Here is a 23,417-nt window from a genome sequence, read left to right on the forward strand (position 1 = left end):
CTGAATAAGCAAATAGAGCTAAATAGGTACCCTATACCTAACATTGAGGAAATTTCTTTGAGCTTGGCAGGAGGAGACAAATTCACTGAATTAGACTTTAGTCATGCTTACACTCAACTAGAACTGCATCCAGATTCAAAAGTCTATACGACAATAAACACACATAAAGGACTCTACCAATATGAAAGACTATGTTTTGGCATATCATCTAGCCCTGGAATTTTCCAAGCTGTCATGGACAGTATTTTTAAGGATATTCCAAATGTTTGTGTGTACTTTGACAATGTGTACATAACTGGTAAGAATGACACTGAACATCTTAAAACACTAGATAAAGTTTTGAAAATTGTTGGTGAAAAAGGTTTAAAGATAAACAAAGATAAATGTCAATTCATGCTGACAGAAATTAGTTTTCTTGGTTATATATTGAGCAAACAAGGCATCAGACCTCAACCTGAGAAAACAAAAGCCATTAAAGAAGCACCCAAACCTGAAAATACCCAACAACTAAGAGCTTTTTTGGGCTTAATAAATTACTATGCAAAGTTCATAGGAGATCTGTCTGGTAAACTATCACCACTGTACAAGCTGCTACAGAAAAATGCAACTTGGCACTGGGGTAAACAACAAGAAGCTGCTTTTAATACAGCAAAAGAGGCTTTGTCTGCTGACACTTTACTAACTCACTATGACCCAGGGAAAAGACTTATATTAACATGTGATGCTTCACCAGATGGTGTAGGAGCAGTCTTGTCCCACATGGATGAGAAGGGTGACAGACCCATTGCTTTTGCCAGTAGATCTTTGAACCAGGCTGAGAAAAATTATTCTCAGTTAGATAGGGAAGGCTTAGGCATCATTTTTGGTGTTAAGAAATTTCATAAGTTTCTGTTTGGTAGGAAGTTCACCATCTTTACAGATCATAAACCATTGCTAGGTTTATTTGGAGAAAACAAAACCCTACCTGAGCATGCCTCACCAAGAATTCAAAGATGGGCTATCACACTAACTGCATACAATTATGAATTGAAATACAAACCTGGATCTGAGAATAGTGCAGATAGTCTTAGTAGATTACCTTTAAAAAACCAAAGCCTGAGCTATGTACCAGAAGATGTATTTGTTTTCTTCACTATCATGGATAACTCCAATATAAATGTGAATGATATTAAGAGAGAAACACAATAAGATGAGTGCTTAATAAAAGTATATGAGCACTGTATGAATGGTTGGCCTGAAGAGTCTGTGAATGATGACTTAAGGCCATATAAAATAAGAAATTAAAACCCTTTGTGAAGATAATATAAAAGATGGAGAAGATGCAGTCCATTATCAGTCAGAGTTGCCTAAACAAAGTATTTGTAACTTAATAAATGATTATGGTGATATGGCAATTTCAAATGTTTTAAAGAGAATACATTAGTAAGAAGGAATGTGATCATCAAACAACTTTGCTAACATCATTAGCACTTACAGAAACTAAAAGGGTAACATCAAAAGTAAAGAGCAAAGATTTTTGCCATTGAATACACCCACTTCAAATACTGGATCACAGTTGCAAAGTGATATTGTCCAGGATATTACTTTTAAACAGTATTTTTGGTTACCAAAAAGCACTATCAGATTACCTGAGGAAATTGATCAATCAAAGAAATCTATGTCAGTCAAGGATCTGAATAACAGCATAATACTTTCAGATGCCAATTCAAAAATAGTTCCATTAGATCATGACAACATTCATTGAAAGAGAATTTGGTGTTAATAAGAATGTGTATCTAAGAAATTATGGGAGAAAGGAAAAATGGATACCAGGTCAAATTGTTCAATGTACAGGACCTGTGCCTTATAAAGTTAAAAATAACTTGTGCAGATAATAAGTGTGAATCTGTCAATCCCACCTAATCTGAACAGTTCACATCAACTCAGTTTGTTTCACAACCAAGTTCTGTTGATATGAGTGAACCAAGTTGTCTGGAGTCAGAAAATGTAAATTCTGGAGTTAATGATTTAAATCCTAGACCTCCTGAGATAGAGAATCCAAATGGTCAGAATCTTGAGTCACCAAATCAAAAGCCACTGAGAAGGTCAAGCAGGATAATCAAAGTCCCAAATAAGTTAGACCTATGATTTTAAAGGTCAAAAGGACTTTGACATCATTGTTTTGTATCTTGATTATGTTGTGGCATATTGTGCATTGTTTGTAAGGATGTAATCTACCATAATGTTCATGTTACAATATAATTGGTGATTTTAGGATACCATCAATTGTTCTATTGAGAGATGTGTTGTTGTGTTCTAAGGGTAAAGGGATGTAATAAAGTGAGATAATTGTGAGGTCAGGGGAACTCACTCTTCTGTATTAGTATTATATTTATATTGTTATCTTGAGTGATGTCCCTTGTGATTGTACTTCCTTCCGGCCTCCTCTCTGTTTTGTACCATTATGTAGTTAGACCATTAAATGTTATATACAACTATATGCTTCTATCGTCAATCTGTTATAATAATATTTAATAAGTAGGCCTAATAAGTAAGTCTAGCTAGACTAGAAAAAAATCTAGATCTAGATCTAGCTAGATAAGATACTAATATAATATACATTCTATGGCATTTCAATATCATAATTCATAATACATAATATATAGCCTAGAATATATATTATATATTATATATAGGCCTATAGCCTAGACTTTAGACTACTTCTTATGCCTATATTTAAATTATTAATTAATTAATTAGGCCTAATTAAAAGCATTTCAACTGCCACTAGTTTTTATGTCAACTAATTTTACTAAATTTAACTAAATTAATCTAGATCTAGTTGTTCTTAAACAGTTTTATACCAATAAATAATAAACTGATTTTACTCCAATAATAATAAACTGATGTTATTCTAATAATAATAAACTGATTTTACTCCAAAAATAATAACATGGTGTTATTCTAATAATAATAAACTGATGCTATTCTAATAATAATATACTCTATACTGTATTAAACAAATAATAAACTGTATTATTCCAATAATAAACTATATTATTCCAGTAATAAAGTGTGTTATTCCAATAATAAACATTATTCCAATAATAATTAAGTTCCATTTTAAACCTGACGGTCTATAGGGCAAGTGAAGTAGAGTTCACCTGTGTCTGTGACGTCGGCATATGAACAGATAGTGTATGCCCAGCTGCCTTTACTTTCCTTAACATCAGTTAGGTAACCATCAGAGTTAAGTGGACTCAGGGACGGTCTACTGACTTGAACCAGGATTCGAAATGTAGACTTACAGGTTAGCAGTCCAGCTGTCTACCGCTAGACCACTCCGTCCCTCCAATAATAATAAACTGATGTTGTTCCAATAATAATAAACTAATGTTATTTTCAAATATTTTTTCATTTATTTTTTATCATCTAATTATTGCATGTTTTATGGATGATAGGAGGTGGTTCCCATTGTTATAAAATAAAATGTATGGATATAATAATATATGGAAATACAAAAAGGCCTATTATCAGTATGGGATAATGGGGAGGGTAAGAATTTTTATATCGTCTGTTGTGTCTCATAGTATGCAAACAATTTCTAAGATTTAATTTTTAAAAGAGAACACTCATATTTTAACTATCGCTAAGACTATATTTATGCCCTGAGCTGAACTGTCTTTTTGTTGTCTCATACACCAACAGGCATTAAGAAATGATGATGATGATTACCAATTGCCATAGTTAAATCAACACAGGTGTTTTACCCTTGACAGTTGTGTAAACTACTGGTAATTTGATTTTACAACAGAAAGAGTATTATTTTTATATTGTGTTCTGCCCTATGATTTTTTACATTAAATATCATGGTTATGCCCTCATTAGTTATGCAGTAGTGATCTTAACAAAAAATAAAGCTTATTGTCTTAAAAGTCAGTTTTAAGGTGTGAATTTATAATTGGTCATACGTTATGTAGATGTGTAATAGGATTTTATTCTTGCTTAATTTTTAAAAAAAATGCAGTATTTGTAATTTGTTTGACATTTTCAATAAACAGCACTAACAAAGTTTAATTTAGTTTGACATGATGTGATGGTATGTGAAACGCTATGTTGTGATGTAACATGAAATTATATGATAGAATTTAAAAGATACTATACATACTATATAAATATTTTCCTCTGCATATATACATCATCAAAGTTTATTTGATATATATATGTATATATATATATATATATATATATATATATATATATATATATATATATATATATATATATATACATATATATATATATATAATGTCAATGATCCCTATGCCATTACTTACTTCCTCAGAGTGTTACAATAAACTTATATATATATATATATATATATATATATATATATATATATATATATATATATATATATATATATATATATATATATATATATATATATATATATATGTATGTATATATATATATATATATATATATATATATATATATATGTATATATATATATGTATATATATATGTATATATATATATGTATATATATATGTATATATATGTATATATATATATATATATATATATATATATATATATATATATATATATATATATATATATAACAGTAACTAATTTTGTTGCTTGGAGTACAAAGAGATATGAAGCAAAGTTATTTATCTCAGCTAATTTGTAAGAAAAAAAAATTCTGCCTATAAAATGGTTTGATAAATTGTTTATATTTTGCGATTCATTTAATTTTTTTTTATCAACGCACTAAGTTTTGCGTTTAATGGTAGTTTTTTAAATTATTTAATTGAATACTTTATTTTAAAAACAACAACAATTTTTTAGGAGCCAAATTGTGTCTGGGTTTGTTTGAGGGGTGGCGATTTCCCTCGAAATGTTATGATATGTAATATGAAGGATTGTTGTGTATGTATGCCTATATGTAATATAACATTAGACCTATGTATTGTAGGTGGTAGGTAAATAAAAAAAATAAATAATATGTGCTTGTTCTCTTAACTCTACAACGACGTTAAGAAACATCAAATTTGTATAGTTACCTCCCTGAAATAGTGTATTTTTGTTCTACATTAGGCTTTAGGGGTCATCCATAAATGACGTCAAGCTTTTTTTTACGATTTTAATCTTCCCGCCCCTCCCCTACGTCACATATCTTCACAAAAAGGGTAGGCCAGACCCACCCCCCTAAAATGACGTCTCACAGCCTACAACCCCCATCAAAATTGCAGTTGAAATTTTCTTAAAATACGATTTTTTCCAAAATCTGAACTCTGTCAACATAGAGTATTTTAATCAATTCCTATTTCAATTTATTAAAACAGTTTTCTTAAACGCGAAATAATGACTAAAGTTCTTTTTTTAACATTGCTTTTTTATAACGCAAAAGTGCGACGTCACACCACCTGAACCCCCCCCCCCCCCCCTCTCCCTTCACCCCTAATCAAACACCGTCACAAAATTACGGACCCCCCTACGACTGTGACGTCATTTATTGACGACCCCTTAGGCATGTTCAGATTAAATCGACCTAGATCTAGTATTAATATTATAGCAAGCCAACACATCCAAGGCGTAGAGCTCTGGTGTGTGGGGGGGGGGGGGAGACCGTTTTTCTATGATAGTTCAGAACCCCCCCCCCCTCCTCCCCCCATCCAAAGAAAGTCTACCCTCCCTCCATCGAAATTGAATATATATAGAATATATACACTTTTACCATTGTTCGGATCCCCCCCCCCCCCGAAAATACCAAGCCCCCACCCCAACCGGAGAAAAAAGTCTGAAAGAAACACTGCTAATAGCTTTGAAGAGACACCACAAACGAAGGCCTGTATTTGTATTTTTATATCATTAATGTAATGCAACAACAGATTAAAATTTAATTCCCAATCCAAATTCAATGAATAATGAAACAAGCTAGCTTGGATAATATATTAGATGATTGTGTTTTTTCAGGCATCTCTTGGGGGGGGGGGAGGAGGAGGAGGGTGGGACAGCACCACACCAGAAGCACTTCTACTGCCCCCTCCAACGACATAGATTTAGAAAATGTATACTTTTACCAGTGCCCGACCCTTTCCCCCAGAATATTTAGTACCCCCCGTCCTCAGAAAATTGCAAATTCCCCCCCCCCCCCACCCCCGAAAAAAAAAAGTTCCATACATCAAGGTTTAAAAGCATCAAATATCACAAGCATTAACTGCATTAAAGTGCTCATAGCTTAAGTAAGGTATTACAATAATCCTTCAATCCAGGATTAAACGCAGTAGGAGCTTGAAGAAAATAACTCCACGTTAGGCCATTATTTTACGTCAACAGCGGTACAAGCTTAAGCTGAAGACCACCTACAGTACAACAACCTGCTCAAGAGATGAGTGGGTGGGGGGGGGGGCAGAAGAGATGCCTGAAAGAAACAGTGTGGGCGATTAGGTTACATTATTTTACAACTAGTTGGACTATTTTTCTCGGGCCGATGAGGCTCGTTAGCTGGGGACAGCCACTCGTCTCGGAGAGACAACTCCAAAATCAAACAACTGCTGCCTTGTAGTTTGTTTTTTGATTGGACAAAGGCTATGGAAACAAATCCAAAAAGAAAAGCAGGCTGAAATCGGAGTCAATGGCCTCAATGGCGCATAACCAGTTGACACGTATCCTTAATTGTGGTGGAGGGGGATCCCTTCTAACACTAAAATTAAGAAGAAGGACTATTTTTTAAAACGTAACCTCCATTTCGTTTTGGTACATTGTGGTCCTCCAGCTTGAAGTAGTCCGTGAAGAAATCACTACGACCAGAGTAGTTTATATGGGCTATAAATAGACATAGAAAAGCTGACATTAAGAGAGAAAACAATACCCAGATCTTCATGAGCGTTAACTGCCACATTAAAACTTTTACGACCAAAGCAATTTCTATTTCAATTTTATTAGTGGCGAACAGTTGACTTACTTGACTTAGTCTTCTTTGCTCCTTATGGAAAATAGGGCCTCCACCATTTCCTTCCATTTCATCCAGAGGCGTAGCGGAGGGGGGGGGATATGTACCCGGGCGCCGACCTTAGGGGGCACCAAAATGAGTTGGAAAAACAAATTGAAAGATTGAGGGGGGTGCAAATCGAAAGTGTGAGGGGGGTGTGCAAATCGAAAGTGTGAGGGGGGGTGCAAATCGAAAGTTTGAGGGGGGGGGGGAGTGCAAACCAAACTTTTGTCCCCGGGCGCTGGGAAGGGTCGCTACGCCTCTGATTTCATCCGATCCCCGGCTACTAATTTTGCCCTCTCCCAAGACATCCCTGTTGGCTTCAGTTCTTCAAGAAGACTCCGCCTCCAGGTCTGTCTTGGGCGCCCTCTCTTCCGCTTTCCCTGGGGGTTCCACTCAAGCGCTTGGCGTGTAACATTTGGGTGAGCCTTTCACAGCGTGTGTCCCACCCAGCGCCACTTCTTCCTTCTTATTTGCACACCCATAGGCTCCTGCCTAGCTTTCCTCCATAGCTTTGCCCCATACCTGTTCAAAAAGGCGAACAGTTGGTCGGGATGATTTAAGGGGGAAGGCTCCGGTAAAAAAAACTTTTTTAATACTCGTTAGAAAACAGTTATTTCTTTACAGCTTTATTAAGATACACCCGCATATGCATTTCCACTAAAAAAATTTTTTGAAAAAATCTTGGTAACTATGACAACGGCGGCCATCTTGAAAAATTAACCCCTTCGTAGGTTTTCCACCATTCACAAAATATTACATTTTAAGTCCAATAAACAATCAATTCATAATCTTCTTCCAAAACACTTAACTTTGGGGAATTTTGGGGCATTAAAACTAGTGTTTTGAACGGACACAAATTTTGAAAATTCATAAAAAATTAATTTGAAGATATGCACTTAAAATTTTTAGCTGATTACCCCAAAATATGGAAGAAGATTATGAATTGATTGTTTATTGGGCTTAAAATGTAATATTTTGTGAATGGTGGAAAACCTACGAAGGGGTTAATTTTTCAAGATGGCCGCCGTTGTCATAGTTACCAAGATTTTTTCAAAATTTTTTTTTAGTGGAAATGCATATGCGGGTGTATCTTAATAAAGCTGTAAAGAAATAACTGTTTTCTAACGAGTATTAAAAAAGTTTTTTTTACCGGAGCCTTCCCCCTTAAGGCATACAAAGTTTATATTGCCTGCTGTCTTCTCGTTTTCGTTCTACGCCAGATCTGACGAGATTATACCATCTCCACCAGCCTAGAATTTTTTTGTTTACGTCCATCTTCGTGGAATGTCAGTTACTTCTTCTTCCATGTCGCTCAAACTTCTTTGCCGTGTTTAATAAATCTAGTCGTGGTTTACTAATAAGATAAGAAAACAGTTGTATAGTAAATGTCAAAACTTAAAAATACATACTTTTAGGGATGCTTGAGTTGGAGACGACTATTCTTGGTTTCCCAAAATTATTCAGATACCGGAGTATAGTTGGTGAGATACTATATTTTGAAAACTAAAGATTTATTGTGTAAAATACATTTTATTCTGTAAATCAGCTAAATATCTTACGATTTGATCACATTAAATGATGTGAAATATTCTACGGCATCGGCCAGGTGAAAGACACGCAACTTTGAACGTGAAATTTACTCTGAATTATTAGTAAATAAAACGTGTAGCCAACCCCGAAACACCTGTGCATATATCATGTAGCTAACCATAAAACGCCTCTACATATAACTTGTAGCCAGCCCTGAACACATGCAATAACATGTAGCCAACACTAAAACACCTGTATACAGTGTTTCTTCCAGACTTTTTTCTCAGTTGGGGGGGGGGGGGGGGCACTTGAAATTTTCGGGGGTGGGGGCGATAGACTTTCTTCGGGGGGGGGGGGGGCGGACACAGTTAAAAGTATATATTGTCTAAATAAATTTCATTTCGTTCGGGGGGTGGGGGGCGGTACTTTCTTCGGGGGGGGGGGCGGTGCCACCCCGAAGAGATGCCTGTAAGAAACTCTGCCTGTACATATAACATGAAGCTTACACTGAAACACCGGTACATATAAAGTGTGGCCAACACTGAAACACCGGTACATATAAAGTGTCGCCAACACTGAAACACCGGTACATATAAAGTGTGGCCAACACTGAAACACCGGTACATATAAAGTGTGGCCAACACTGAAACACCGGTACATATAAAGTGTGGCCAACACTGAAACACCGGTACATATAAAGTGTGGCCAACACTGAAACACCGGTACATATAAAGTGTGGCCAACACTGAAACACCGGTACATATAAAGTGTCGCCAACACTGAAACACCGGTACATATAAAGTGTGGCCAACACTGAAACACCGGTACATATAACAAGCAGCCAACCCTAAAATACCTGTGGGGTCGGTAAAGCTCATGGCTGCTAATCCGAAAAGTCCCGAGTTCGACCCCCCCCCCCCCCCCGGGCAGATAAGGTTCGACAGCTGGGGACATCTATGAGAGAAAACTCCAAAATCAAACAACTGCTGCCTTGTAATTTGCTTTTTGATGACAGAGGCTATGGAAGCAAATCAAGAAAGAAATATAGGCTGAAATCTGAGTCAACAGCCTACATGGCATATAAGTATAACAAGTTGACTTGATTGTGTTGGAGGAAAATCTCGTTCAATATTGCAAGTAGGAACGTAGCAGAAGAAGGTGTACACAATCCGTTTATTCAGATGTTAATCAAAACTCTAACCTTGTTGAAATAATACAACTTTTTAAAAACTTTTTTTTTATCGAAGTATGAAGGAAACATACTCGGAGAGTGTGACCAGTATTTTCTTTTTCTCTCAGGCTAACGCTGTTGTTTCATATTGATTTGCTGTGTAATGCTAGAAAATGTTTTCATTATTTTTAGATTTTAAAAAAAATGTAACGAGGATAAAACAGAATAAGCATTATTGGCTGCTACAAAATGAAAGGATTTGTTTAATCAAGAACAGCCTGGTAGTCTAATGTTTAGCCAACAGCAAAATGATAACATAATAACTTTTATTTTTACTTAGGGGGTCGTCTATAAATGACGTCACACTCATAGGGGGGGGGGGGGGGGGGGAGGTCCGTAATTTTGTGACGGTGTGTGATGAGGGGAAGTGGTGTTCAAATGGTGTTACATCACAATTTTGCATTATAAAAAAGCAATGTTAGAAAATGAGTTTTAACTGTTATTTCGCGTTTTAGAAAACTGTTTAAGTTTAAATTAATTTGAAATAAGAATTGATTAAAATACTCTACGTCTGCCTATGTTGACAGAATTCAGAGCCCCCCCCCCCCCGGCCCCGAATTGATGCCTGGAAGAAGTGCTGGTTGTAGGCTGAGGTGTGACATCATTTTAGAGGGGAGGGGGTGGGTCTGCTTTTTGTGACGATGTGTGACGGAGGGAGGGGGTGGGGTGAAAATTGTCAAAAAAGCGTGACGTCAATTATCGATGACCCCCTAACTTTCAAATTCGAGAAAAACTTAATTATAGAAAGATGGGCGGGAAGACAGAACTTGAACTTTTATTCATGAAGGTGGGTCAAAAACAGATAAGATGCTAGCATAATGTTAGCTATTTAGGAAGCTTAAAAGTTCATAAAGTTCATCACTCTTCGTAAAGGATAACCACGCCATGCTCAAAGATGTACACAGGATCTATGCTGTTTCTCATGTAAAACGCCATCCGGCTAAACCCACTTCTGCAGAGAACCAGGACGTCACACAGACTCAACAGAAACTGATCTACCAAAGCGTCCTCAAAACCTCCGCACTGATCGTCGTCATGTGCAGGTCTGTCCGTGTGCACAATTTTCGCGCCAAAGTCCAGCACTCTCCCCCGGAAATAGTTGTACGCCTGGATTCGTAAATTGACGTAGTCCGTTGCTACAAAAAACATGGCGTTTCCTGTTGTGTCTTTAGACGACATGAATTCAAATAAAACGGGAATATCCGCCAACTTGACAGAGCTGAAGACGTCGTCTTTTGGAACGTTCGGATTTTTACCAATCCTAACATGCGCACAAATCAGAGTCGAATTGCTAACATCGCACAATGGCGCTTTAGGAGGACTTTGTGTCAAAACATCCACACCTTTTCGCTTTAAAAAATTCCCACCGACAATATTCTCTACCTTTGATAAAAACGACGCAGACGGTTTCATTAACTGATTCCAACTCCAGAAGAATCGATCCTGAATATCGCGAATTCCATTCCACTCTTCGATCTGCTTGATGTAATGCGGGTTGGTTACAAAACGTTCGTATAAATCCTCGTATCCACGAAAGTATACAAACGTCTGTGGATAAAGATCATTCAGGTCTTTCAATCTAAAGTTGGAAGCGTCCAACGTATTGTTTTTTGTGGGTTGGTCATAATGTTCATTTTTCGGATCCCATTGAACTTTATTCGGCTGGTAAAACTTTGACAGCTTGCACGGTTGCGGCATGAATATTTTAAAGCAGCGGTTTAGCAGACGAGAAAGAACATAAGCAAAGACTAGACCTTCCTGTCTGTCTCCCCAACCACCACACTGGCCGTAACCCGTACACAAAAATACTAGATATTTCTCTGTCTCATTCCCCACACATCTATCAACTTCGGGGGTGACTGGTGAGTTGATAATTTTACGAACTCTTTTCTTGACGATTGCTGGTGATCTGTCGAAGTTTGAGGTTTTAATCTCGAAATTAAAATCGATTGTCGGAATAGGTTGAAATTTATTTCCGTTTCCTGCGGTCACACAAGGTAATATCATCGTGTTATTTTGCTGAGTTTTAACAGTTGGACTATTTTTTATAATACCGTAATTTTTATTTCGTTTTGGTACATTGCCGTACTCCAGCTTAAAGTAATCCGTGAAGAAATCACTACGACCAGAGTAGTTTAAATGGGCTATAAATAGACATAGAACAGCTGACACTAGGAGCGAAAACGTAGCCCAGAACTTCATGACGTGCTGTAAAAAAAGAATATATTGGGCCTATACATGACAAGACCAAAGTATCACAATGTACCCTTAAATCAGCTAAATCAATTTAATTCTATTTACATTCTAAAATAAAATGTTATGTTTTGCTCGGTACTGTTTTTTTTTTTAAATTAGTGGATATGGGTATTGGGTGTGTGCATGTATGTGGATGTGCACGTGCAGTCTATGTGAACGATTATATATATATACATATATATATATATATATATATATATATATATATATATATATATATATATATATATATATATATATATATATATATATATATATATATAATATATATATATATATATATATATATATATATATATATATATATATATATATATATATATATATATATATATATATATATATATATATATATATATATATATATATATATATACGAATATTCACCCATGTGCTCCTGCAACATTTCCAATGATAGCCACAAGATTCAACTTCGATAAAATGTACAGCCATTTCGATTCTAGGTGGATTCTGAAAGAAATGACCATGTTTTGAAATCAGGTTTAAATTTATTACTTGAAATTAAAAATAACTGTCTGAAGAAATTATCATGACAGCAAATCTTCTTGGTCAGTGCCGTCTAATTTATATTTCGTTATGAAAGTGTATGTCAGTTCTATATATTGCACTTCAAGATGTAGATGTGAAAATGTTGAGTCAATCACCCATACTGAAGAAGACACATAGAGGAATGTTATATTTATAACATAATTATACTTGAAGCTTTACAACCCTGAACTGAAAGGATACGATACTGCTGGGAAAAGACAAGAAAAGATAATAAGGCGCAGAGTTTTTTTCAGGCACCTCTTCGGGTGAGTGGGGGGATGTCTACGCCCCAACCCCGAAGGTAATAGAATTTATATAGAAAATATATATACTTTACCAGTGTCCGACCCCCCTCACCCGGAAATTTTAGTCCGCTTCCCCAAAAACTTCGTGTCCGTCCCCCCCCCCCCCGGAGAAAAAAGGTCTGGAAGAAATACTAGCTATGAGTCCGTGGGAAGTATAGAGTTTTAATAGAGGCCCTTTATTGTTCAGTGCACCATAAGGAATTATGATGATGGCTCAGTAACACATTTACAAAGCGTGCTACTGCACCACTCTCCAACCATTGCATAACCCTCTCGACATGTTTACTATTGTCCTTATTTTGTTCATACGTTAACTTCCAACCACCTCGTAGGCACGTCTTTATTTAAATGTTCACAAATGCTTTTTATTCTAAAGTTTGCTCTGTTTTAAAATGAATACCCATACAATTTGAGTAAAAATGTAAATAAACAACCAAAGTAAGTAGCCTAGTTATGTTCATAAAGTATATTTTATTTTGATATTAGTTTAGGCGCTTATTCGATGTATTAATTCACAAGAGACCATCTACAAAACTTTTAGCAGGAAATTAATATACAAAAAAATCTTCTAAATATTGATTGAAATAACACTAAAATAAAAGTCTAAATCTCACTTTAAGCCTGTATGTAACAATTAACATTAACTTAAACTTCAACATCAACTAGATAAAATCTAGGCTTACCACAACTCATGAAATTTCAATAAAATTATATAACCCATCTTAAAACAACCGTAGCACAAAAACTAAAACTATTGACATACCTAATAGGAAACTATTTCTATAGTACAAAATTTTAAACTATTGGTATACCTAATTGGAAACTATTTCTAAATCATACAGCTAAGCATCAGATTAAATTTGAGTCAAAGTCGATGTATTGGTATTATGTATATTAAGTGGATAAAAGAGGCACGGCGCAGGGGGGCGGGGGCGCAGTGGGTTATATAGGTTCCCGGGCTTCAACCCTAGGGGCGCCAAAAGGGGGGGGGGAATTAAAGCTAATTTTAGCTGCAGTTCTGAATTATAAACAGTCAAAGTCAGGAACTTTAATGGCTACAAGCATTTACATAATGGTTTTACTGTTATATATATCAATATATATATCTATATCTATATCTATATATCTATATCTATATCTATATATATATATATATATATATATATATATATATATATATATATATATATATATATATATATATATATATATATATATATATATATATATATATCATCATGTCATGTCATGTTTGCCTGTCGTCCCTACTGGGACATAGGCCGCTGACAAGAGCTTTCCAGACGTCTCTGTCCAGGGCTAGTTTCTCCAACTGTCCCCAGGTGTATCCAATCTTCTTGGTGTCTTCTTCCAGGTCACGTCTCCAGGTCTTTCTTGGTCTGCCTCTCTTCCTCCTGTCTTGTGGATTCCAGGTGAGGGCCTGTCTTGTCGATTATTAAGCTTTTTTCGTTTTCGTTTGCGTTTGTGTTTTTTCTTTGGGTTTGTGTTTGTGTTTGTGTTTGGTTTTGCGTTTGGATTTGGTTTGTTTTCGTTTGCTTTTTCGTTTGTGTTTTTTTCTTTGGGTTTGTGTTTGTGGTTGGTTTTGCGTTTGGATTTGATTTGTTTTCGTTTGCTTTTTCATTTGTTTTTTTTTCTTTGTGTTCGTATGGTGTTTGTGGTTGTGGTTAGGTTTGTTGTTAGGTTTTTGTTTTCCTTTGCTTTTTTGTTTGTTTTTTCTTTGTGTTTGTATTTGTGTTTGTGATTGTGGTTGGGTTTGTTGTTAGGTTTTTGTTTTCGTTTGTATTTGTAATTGTGTTAGCGTTATGTTTGCGTTTTGTTGTTTTGGTTGGTTGTGGTTTGGGTTGGCAATGCCGGATTTATGATGATTACTAAACACACAGGTAATGGTCTTTAACAGAAAGGTTTTTCACAGAAGCCAGAGCAGGGCCTGGTCGGGACGGCTAGTATATATATATATATATATATATATATATATATATATATATAATATATATATATATATATATATATATATATATATATATATATATATATATATATATATATATATATATATATAGATGTAGATGTAGATGTAGATGTAGATGTAGATGTAGATGTAGATGTAGATGTAGATGTAGATGTAGATGTAGATGTAGATGTAGATGTAGATGTAGATGTAGATGTAGATGTAGATGTAGATGTAGATGTAGATGTAGATGTAGATGTAGATGTAGATGTAGATGTAGATGTAGATGTAGATGTAGATGTAGATGTAGATGTAGATGTAGATGTAGATGTAGATGTAGATGTAGATGTAGATGTAGATGTAGATGTAGATGTAGATGTAGATGTAGATAAAGATACAGATACCGATACAGACACAGATACAGATATAGATATGGCAGCTTTTTGCCTTTTTTCGACTCGCCACTCGCCCTAACCCGAAAAACTGTATACGCTTCTCAGTAGGATCTTGTAAGCGCTTTTTACACGATCGGTTTTTCCAAGAATCACATTTCAGAAATGTGTGTGTCGCCACCTGATCAATAAGGTGGAAGGCGATACTTTTGGCCTTAATCATTTTAAGTCTTTTCCGGACTGTCACGCACACACACACACGCGCACGCACGCACGCAAGCACACATACACACATACACACACACACACTCGCACGCGCACGCACATGCACGCACGCACACACATACATGTATGTATGTATGTTATAGAGGGGCGCTCTCGGTTGCCACCGATTAACCCGGGCGCTTCGGGTCGTGCAATCGACAGGGCGCCAGTGGTTGCGCCTGTTGAAGTTTTAACGCTTAATATACTAGTACTCCTTACCCGCTATGCAGGACGCTCGATTAACAGATACCAAGTGCTATCATAGCGGCTCTGGAACTCCGGGCGCCTAATTGTGTATTGACGAAAATCGCACTCTCCTAGGCGCCTTCCATATGAAATTTTAATTATTTTGTTAACAGAAACCTTCTCGTGAATATTCTCATCAATCCCCAAAGTTTCATGGCATATGGGTGAACGGTGTGAAACTGCAATCGACTTTTATTTTTTCATATCGTATATAATGAAAAAACTAATCGCGCCCTGCCGGGGTGCCACCCCTGCGAATTCGATTTTTTTTTCGCAGATACCTCTCCAGAAATATTCTCAACAACTTACTAAAGTTTCATATACTATAGTATACTATTATATATATATATATATATATATATATATATATATATATATATATAAATATATATATATATATATATATATATATATATATATATATATATATATATATATATATGTATGTATGTATGTATGTATAGTGTATACGAGTAGGAAGGTGATTATTTCAAAACATTTTATTGATGTGTATTGGATTAAATTACTAGAAACGAAAAAAAAACATTATAAAAAGTTTAACTAGAATTAGATCACTTACGTGCTAGTTGTCACGATAGGTCTTGCTAGCAGAAATATTGTCGGTGTATCCGGCGAAAGCCTTCACAAGCTCGAATCTTAGCCACAAAATTAGAGGAAAGATCAAACCAAATACGTTTAAAACAGGGGCGGAACCACCATACCGCCAGACCCGGCAAAGCGGGGAGGGGGGGGGGGGACTAGTCGTTTAGGGGGTAATTTTCGTGTATTATTTACTTAATGGTTGTTCTGTTGAAAGAATACTCTAGCAGCAGTTGGATTATCTTTATTGTATAAACACGTTCTTTTTAAGATTTTTTCACTTTGTTTTTAAACCACTGTGAAAGCCGTGTCCTCTTTCTCCTACACTCAAACACATTTTTCTACACAATCAAACACACGCTGATGCTTGCAACATTCTTTAGAGAAAATATCAAAAATAAGTTGCAATAAAAACGACACAATTTAATAGAATGTTTTCATGACAAGTGTCCTTGTATTTTTGTTCTTCCATAGTCGCAGCGTGTATATATATATATATACATTTTTTTTTGTGGGGAGGGGGGGGGGAGGTTTTGTTTCTAACTCCACCTCTGGTTTAAAAGCGGGACAGGTGGCTAATACTGGTAATACTGCTTACTTTTCATACCTCATACACTCAATATTCTACAATATTCTAGGGATCGGCGGGGGATTAAAAAACTAATTTTGGTAATTACGCTGTAGTAAAGTTTTGAGTATAGCGACCTAGAATTACCCTAAAAAATTGTTTCGATTTTTGAGTTCTATTACTTAAATTGTGGTTATATATATATATATATATATATATATATATATATATATATATATATATATATATATATATATATATATATATATATATATATATATATATATATATATATATATAATATCCCCTCCGCTCCACCTGTGTCTTTTTTGGTTTTAGTACACATTTTTGTTAAGCTTGTCGTCTTAGTGATATTAAAAATTTTTAAAAAATCAATCAACAGCACCTGTTGTAACAGTGTAAGTCTGCGTGGTCTAGCGATTTCCATTAGAAATCTTATTATCACTAGAAATCTGATTACCATTAGAAATCTTATTACCACTAGAAATCTGATTACCATTAGAAATCTTATTACCACTAGAAATCTGATTACCATTACAAATCTCGAGGGAGAAATCTTGCTCATATTGAAAGGTTCTCTCGACATTCTCTCCCCCCTCCCTCTCCCCGGGAAATCTCTCAAAAGTTTTTACAACGCTGCTAATTTGATAATATTATATGAATTTTTTTCAGCATAACTGAAATGATACTCAAGTCATCGTGTTTACAGACAGACAGACCTACAGACATACACACACACACACATACACACAGGCATTGAGACAAAATTGCAAAACTAAGTTTTTCCGACTCGGAGGCTTAAAACGTATAGATTTGTGAAAATCTCAATTTCGATTTTTCGCAGGATTACCATAATTCCTCTATACTTCGTATACGATAAAGTAAAAGCCACACATTTAATTTTTGTTTAACTTGTAAACAATTTGTATAGATCGAATACAAGAAATGATATATCGGTGGTTGAATTAATCATAGCCATAGCTCTAATCCTAACCCTAACCCCAACCCTAGATGTACCTTAAGCTGTGTCCCGGGGTTGGGGGGGGGGGGTAATGTCCTACTGGGCTGGGGTAATTGTCAGGGGGGGGGGGGGTAATTACTCAGGGGGATTAATGTCGGGAAGGGGGGGAATGTACGTTTGGGGGGGGGGGGGGGTAATTGACGGGGGGGGGGGGGGGTAATGTCTTGTTTCAAATATAAGGCTATATAAATTAGAAATGAGAAAGTAATACATTATTTCCCGTGTGATACAGAAACATTTTCAATGATACCAGCATAATGCTAGGGCGTAAAATTGTACAGCCACATCTTTCTACGTGAATATTATGAGAAATGGGAATGACTGCGCTAAGATAAGAAGAAACTATCATGACGAATATTCCTATAGCTTACGGTAGTCTAATTTATGTTGTGTTATTAATGCGCTATGTATTAATATGCAGTGATATTAAAATAGTCTACACAAAATAGCTGTTCGTTTTCAAAGGTGTTTAAAGAAATATTATTGAACGTTATTTTTTTTAAACGAAAATACTAGAATTCACGTATTGAAACGCGTACTTTTCACCGCTAGAAATCAAAGCCTTCGCCAACCAACAACCCTTTAATGTAACGTGCCTACGCAACAACCCTAACATCCGCAACATTAGCCTCTCCCCCCCCCCCAACACTACACACGCAACAGCTAGCCTATTTTTTTTTTTTACTTCTTTCTTTTTAAAATGCAAACACTTTAATCCACCAGGTTTACATGTCGCTGCTAGGCACAATTATTTGTGTAGAATGCCTACGTACTTTAACCACGTGAAAATTAATGTCAAGTGAATTTTAACACAGGGGCGTAGCAGAGCAGACGAGGTTTCTTGTATACGACAGGGGGTGGTCTAAATTATAAAATATTGTTTTACAGGCTAATACAAATTCTGCAATTACGGTAAAGGGGTAGAAGGTTTTTGATTACATATGTTCACCCCACTGTGCATCCTCGTTGGAAATAGGAGGGATTTACCAAACCTAAGTAAACCAATTGCACACATTAATAACACCAGAACAAATTCAAAACGGAACGAGCACACAGAGATCAATTAATGAATTAACATTTAGAAATCAACTAGAAGTTTACAATATAAGTAATGTGAAATGATTCTCAATCGTCCATTTACATATTTACACCACATCACCAACAGCTCAGTCAGACATACAGGACAGGATATCAAGTCATCAGTCAGACATACAGGACAGGATATCAAGTCATCAGTCAGACATACAGGACAGGATATCAAGTCATCAGTCAGATATATAGGACAGGATATCAAGTCATCAGTCAGACATACAGGACAGGATATCAAGTCATCAGTCAGGTAGGACAGGACAGGATATCAAGTCATCAGTCAGGTAGGACAGGACAGGATATCAAGTCATCAGTCAGATAGGACAGGATATCAAGTCATCAGTCAGACATACAGGACAGGATATCAAGTCATCAGTCAGACATACAGGACAGGATATCAAGTCATCAGTCAGACATACAGCGACAGGATATCAAGTCATCAGTCAGGTAGGACAGGACAGGATATCAAGTCATCAGTCAGATAGGACAGGATATCAAGTCATCAGTCAGACATACAAGACAGGATATCAAGTCATCAGTCAGACATACAAGACAGGATATCAAGTCATCAGTCAGACATACAGGACAGGATATCAAGTCATCAGTCAGACATGCAGGACAGGATATCAAGTCATCAGTCAGATATATAGGACAGGATATCAAGTCATCAGTCAGACATATAGGACAGGATATCAAGTCATAAGTCAGACATACAGGACAGGATATCAAGTCATCAGTCAGACATACAGAGACAGGATATCAAGTCATCAGTCAGATAGGACAGGATATCAAGTTATCAGTCAGACATATAGGATAGGATATCAAGTCATCAGTCAGACATACAGGACAGGATATCAAGTCATCAGTCAGACATACAGGACAGGATATCAAGTGATCAGTCAGACATACAGGACAGGATATCAAGTCATCAGTCAGACATATAGGATAGGATATCAAGTCATCAGTCAGACATGCAGGACAGGATATCAAGTCATCAGTCAGATATATAGGACAGGATATCAAGTCATCAGTCAGACATACAGGACAGGATATCAAGTCATCAGTCAGACATACAGGACAGGATATCAAGTCATCAGTCAGACATGCAGGACAGGATATCAAGTCATCAGTCAGACATACAGGACAGGATATCAAGTCAACAGTCAGACATACAGAGACAGGATATCAAGTCATCAGTCAGACATATAGGATAGGATATCAAGTCATCAGTCAGACATACAGAGACAGGATATCAAGTCATCAGCCAGACATACAGGACAGGATATCAAGTCATCAGTCAGACATACAGCGATAGGACAGGATATCAAGTCATCAGTCAGACATACAGGACAGGATATCAAGTCATCAGTCAGATAGGACAGGATATCAAGTCATCAGTCAGACATACAGGACAGGATATCAAGTCAACAGTCAGACATACAGGACAGGATATCAAGTCATCAGTCAGACATACAGGACAGGATATCAAGTCATCAGTCAGACATACAGGACAGGATATCAAGTCATCAGTCAGATAGGACAGGATATCAAGTCATCAGTCAGACATACAGGACAGGATATCAAGTCATCAGTCAGACATATAGGACAGGATATCAAGTCATCAGTCAGATATATAGGACAGGATATCAAGTCATCAGTCAGACATACAGGACAGGATATCAAGTCATCAGTCAGACATACAGCGATAGGACAGGATATCAAGTCATCAGTCAGACAAATAGGACAGGATATCAAGTCATCAGTCAGACATACAGCGATAGGACAGGATATCAAGTCATCAGTTAGACATACAGGACAGGATATCAAGTCATCAGTCAGACATACAGGACAGGATATCAAGTCATCAGTCAGACATACAGGACAGGATATCAAGTCATCAGGCAGACATACAGGACAGGATATCAAGTCATCAGTCAGACATACAGGACAGGATATCAAGTCATCAGTCAGACATACAGGACAGGATATCAAGTCATCAGTCAGACATACAGGACAGGATATCAAGTCATCAGTCAGACATACAGGACAGGATATCAAGTCATCAGTCAGATAGGACAGGATATCAAGTTATCAGTCAGACATATAGGACAGGATATCAAGCCATCAGTCAGACATACAGGACAGGATATCAAGTCATCAGTTAGACATACAGGACAGGATATCAAGTCATCAGTCAGACATACAGGACAGGATATCAAGTCATCAGTTAGACATACAGGACAGGATATCAAGTCATCAGTTAGACATACAGGACAGGATATCAAGTCATCAGTCAGACATACAGGACAGGATATCAAGTCAACAGGTAATACGACCTCGCGTTGACGGGTAATTCGACGCCAGGCCGATAGGTCCTGGCTTTTCCGGCGAACAGTAAATACTAGGCATGCTGCCCAGCTTTGCTTAGGCTTTCGAAAACATCGAGAATTTGAATGCTTAATTAATTCGCCCGAGGGTAGGTCTACGACCTCAGGAGTTATGAAGAGGTTCGTCCGTGGACATTTTTTTTCGATTTATAGCTCATATAAGACGCCGGTCAGTCGAGGTCAGTTTTGACCCCATCATCGTAGACTTTTCGGCCAACCGGTCCCGTGTTCTGTCGCCCCAAGGCAAGATCCTGCCAAATTTGAAACGCCTGCGGCGCCGGGAAGTGTCTTATCGGACACCAGACAATCTAGATCTAGATCTAGAATCCTATTAGAATTTTTTTTTAAGTTTAGCCCGAGCAAAATAAAAAAAAAAACACATTAACCAAGTTGACTTGGTGTGTCTCGAACCCGCACCACCTGCGTGGTTTATAGTACACTAACACCTCCGCTATTTAGGCACCTTATAAATTACGGAGAATGAAAGACGTATTTTAAAATTTTAACTTACGCGAATATGCCTATTCTTTCAAATTAATTTTTTTATCCCAAATTAGCCAGTTCCAAACAAAGATTTTGTATAAATAAATTTAATGAGTTTAGGCCGGAAAAATTGTATTGTATACATTTCATAGTGTACGTAGATCTAAATCAAATTTGAATGAAATAGTTCATTTCTTTTTATTGTAAACATGGCAGATGACGTCATTAGTTAATGTATAAATAGTGACGTCATAGTTTTATGCGTTCTTCTTCACATATATAAATGCTTTTCCGGTTGCATAAATAATACTGTTTCTCTACATTCGAATACGCCTTTATTTTTTATTTTTCTTCTTTAAATAAAATTGTGGTTATACATTTAAAACATCTAGCATATTATTTTCAACAAAAGTCCGTAAAAAGTTCTTCATATATCGCTGCCGATTCTGACGTGATGTCCGGCGAAAATTTTTTGCGGACAGAGAGAGAGAGAGAGAGAGAGATGTGCGAACGTGGCCCATTATAGATTTAGATAACATCGGGCCGACAGAAAATACGACATCGAGCCGACATGTACGGTGACATCGGACCGACAGGTACGGGCATTTCCGTCCGAAAGGAATTACGACATCTGGCAGGTACAGGAACAGTAGGTCGACAGGTAGAGGTACATCAGGCTGAAAGGTACAAATAAGTTAGGCTGACAGATACGGGTACAATAGTTTGACAGAAACGGGTACATCAGTTTGACAGATACGGGTACATCAGTTTGACAGATACGGGTACATCAGTTTGACAGATACGTTTACATCAGGCTGACAGATACGGGTGCATCAGTTTGGCAGATACGGGTACATCAGTTTGGCAGATACGGGTACATCAGTTTGACAGATACGGGTACATCAGTTTGACAGATACGGGTACATCAGGCTGACAGATACGAGTACATTAGGCTGACAGATACGGGTACATCAATTTGGCAGATACGGCTACATCAGTTTGGCAGATACGGGTACATCAGTTTGGCAGATACGGGCACATCAGGCCGACAGATACGGGTACATCAGGCCGACAGATACGGGTACATCAGTTTGGCAGATACGGGTACATCAGTTTGACAGATACGGGTACATCAGGCTGACAGATACGAGTACATCAGTTTGACAGATACGGGTACATCAGTTTGGCAGATACGGGTACATCAGGCCGACAGATACGGGTACATCAGGCCGACAGATACGGGTACATCAGTTTGACAGATACGGGTACATCAGTTTGACAGATACGGGTACATCAGTTTGACAGATACGGGTACATCAGGCTGACAGATACGGGTACATCAGTTTGACAGATACGGGTACATCAGTTTGACAGATACGGGTACATCAGTTTGACAGATACGGGTACATCAGTTTGACAGATACGGGTACATTAGGCTGACAGATACTTAAAATGATATTTATGGACGGCGTGGTCGGGCGGGAGAGCGTTTGATTGCTAACCTCAAAGACCGCGAGTTCGGAC

General features: G+C 36.8%; 2 protein-coding genes across 2 annotated transcripts in view; both read right to left on the reverse strand.

Annotated features, from left to right (window-relative positions):
• LOC131935460 (uncharacterized) overlaps positions 1–23,417 on the reverse strand; it is a 114,718-nt gene that overhangs the window by 87,068 nt on the left and 4,233 nt on the right. The window lies entirely within an intron of this gene.
• LOC131935463 (uncharacterized) lies at positions 10,605–11,946 on the reverse strand. Its single transcript, XM_059291857.1, has one exon. It carries the CDS (start codon positions 11,751–11,753, stop codon positions 10,605–10,607), a length of 1,149 nt encoding a protein of 382 aa, XP_059147840.1. The 5' UTR covers positions 11,754–11,946.

Source organism: Physella acuta, unplaced genomic scaffold, assembly GCF_028476545.2.
Source record: "Physella acuta isolate Inbredline_101_S28 unplaced genomic scaffold, ASM2847654v3 ptg000145l, whole genome shotgun sequence".
NCBI lineage: Eukaryota > Metazoa > Mollusca > Gastropoda > Physidae > Physella > Physella acuta.

Bases quoted from the DNA above. Each gene is read 5' to 3' on its own strand.
- LOC131935463 (XM_059291857.1), bottom strand. From the start codon at position 11,753: ATGATATTACCTTGTGTGACCGCAGGAAACGGAAATAAATTTCAACCT.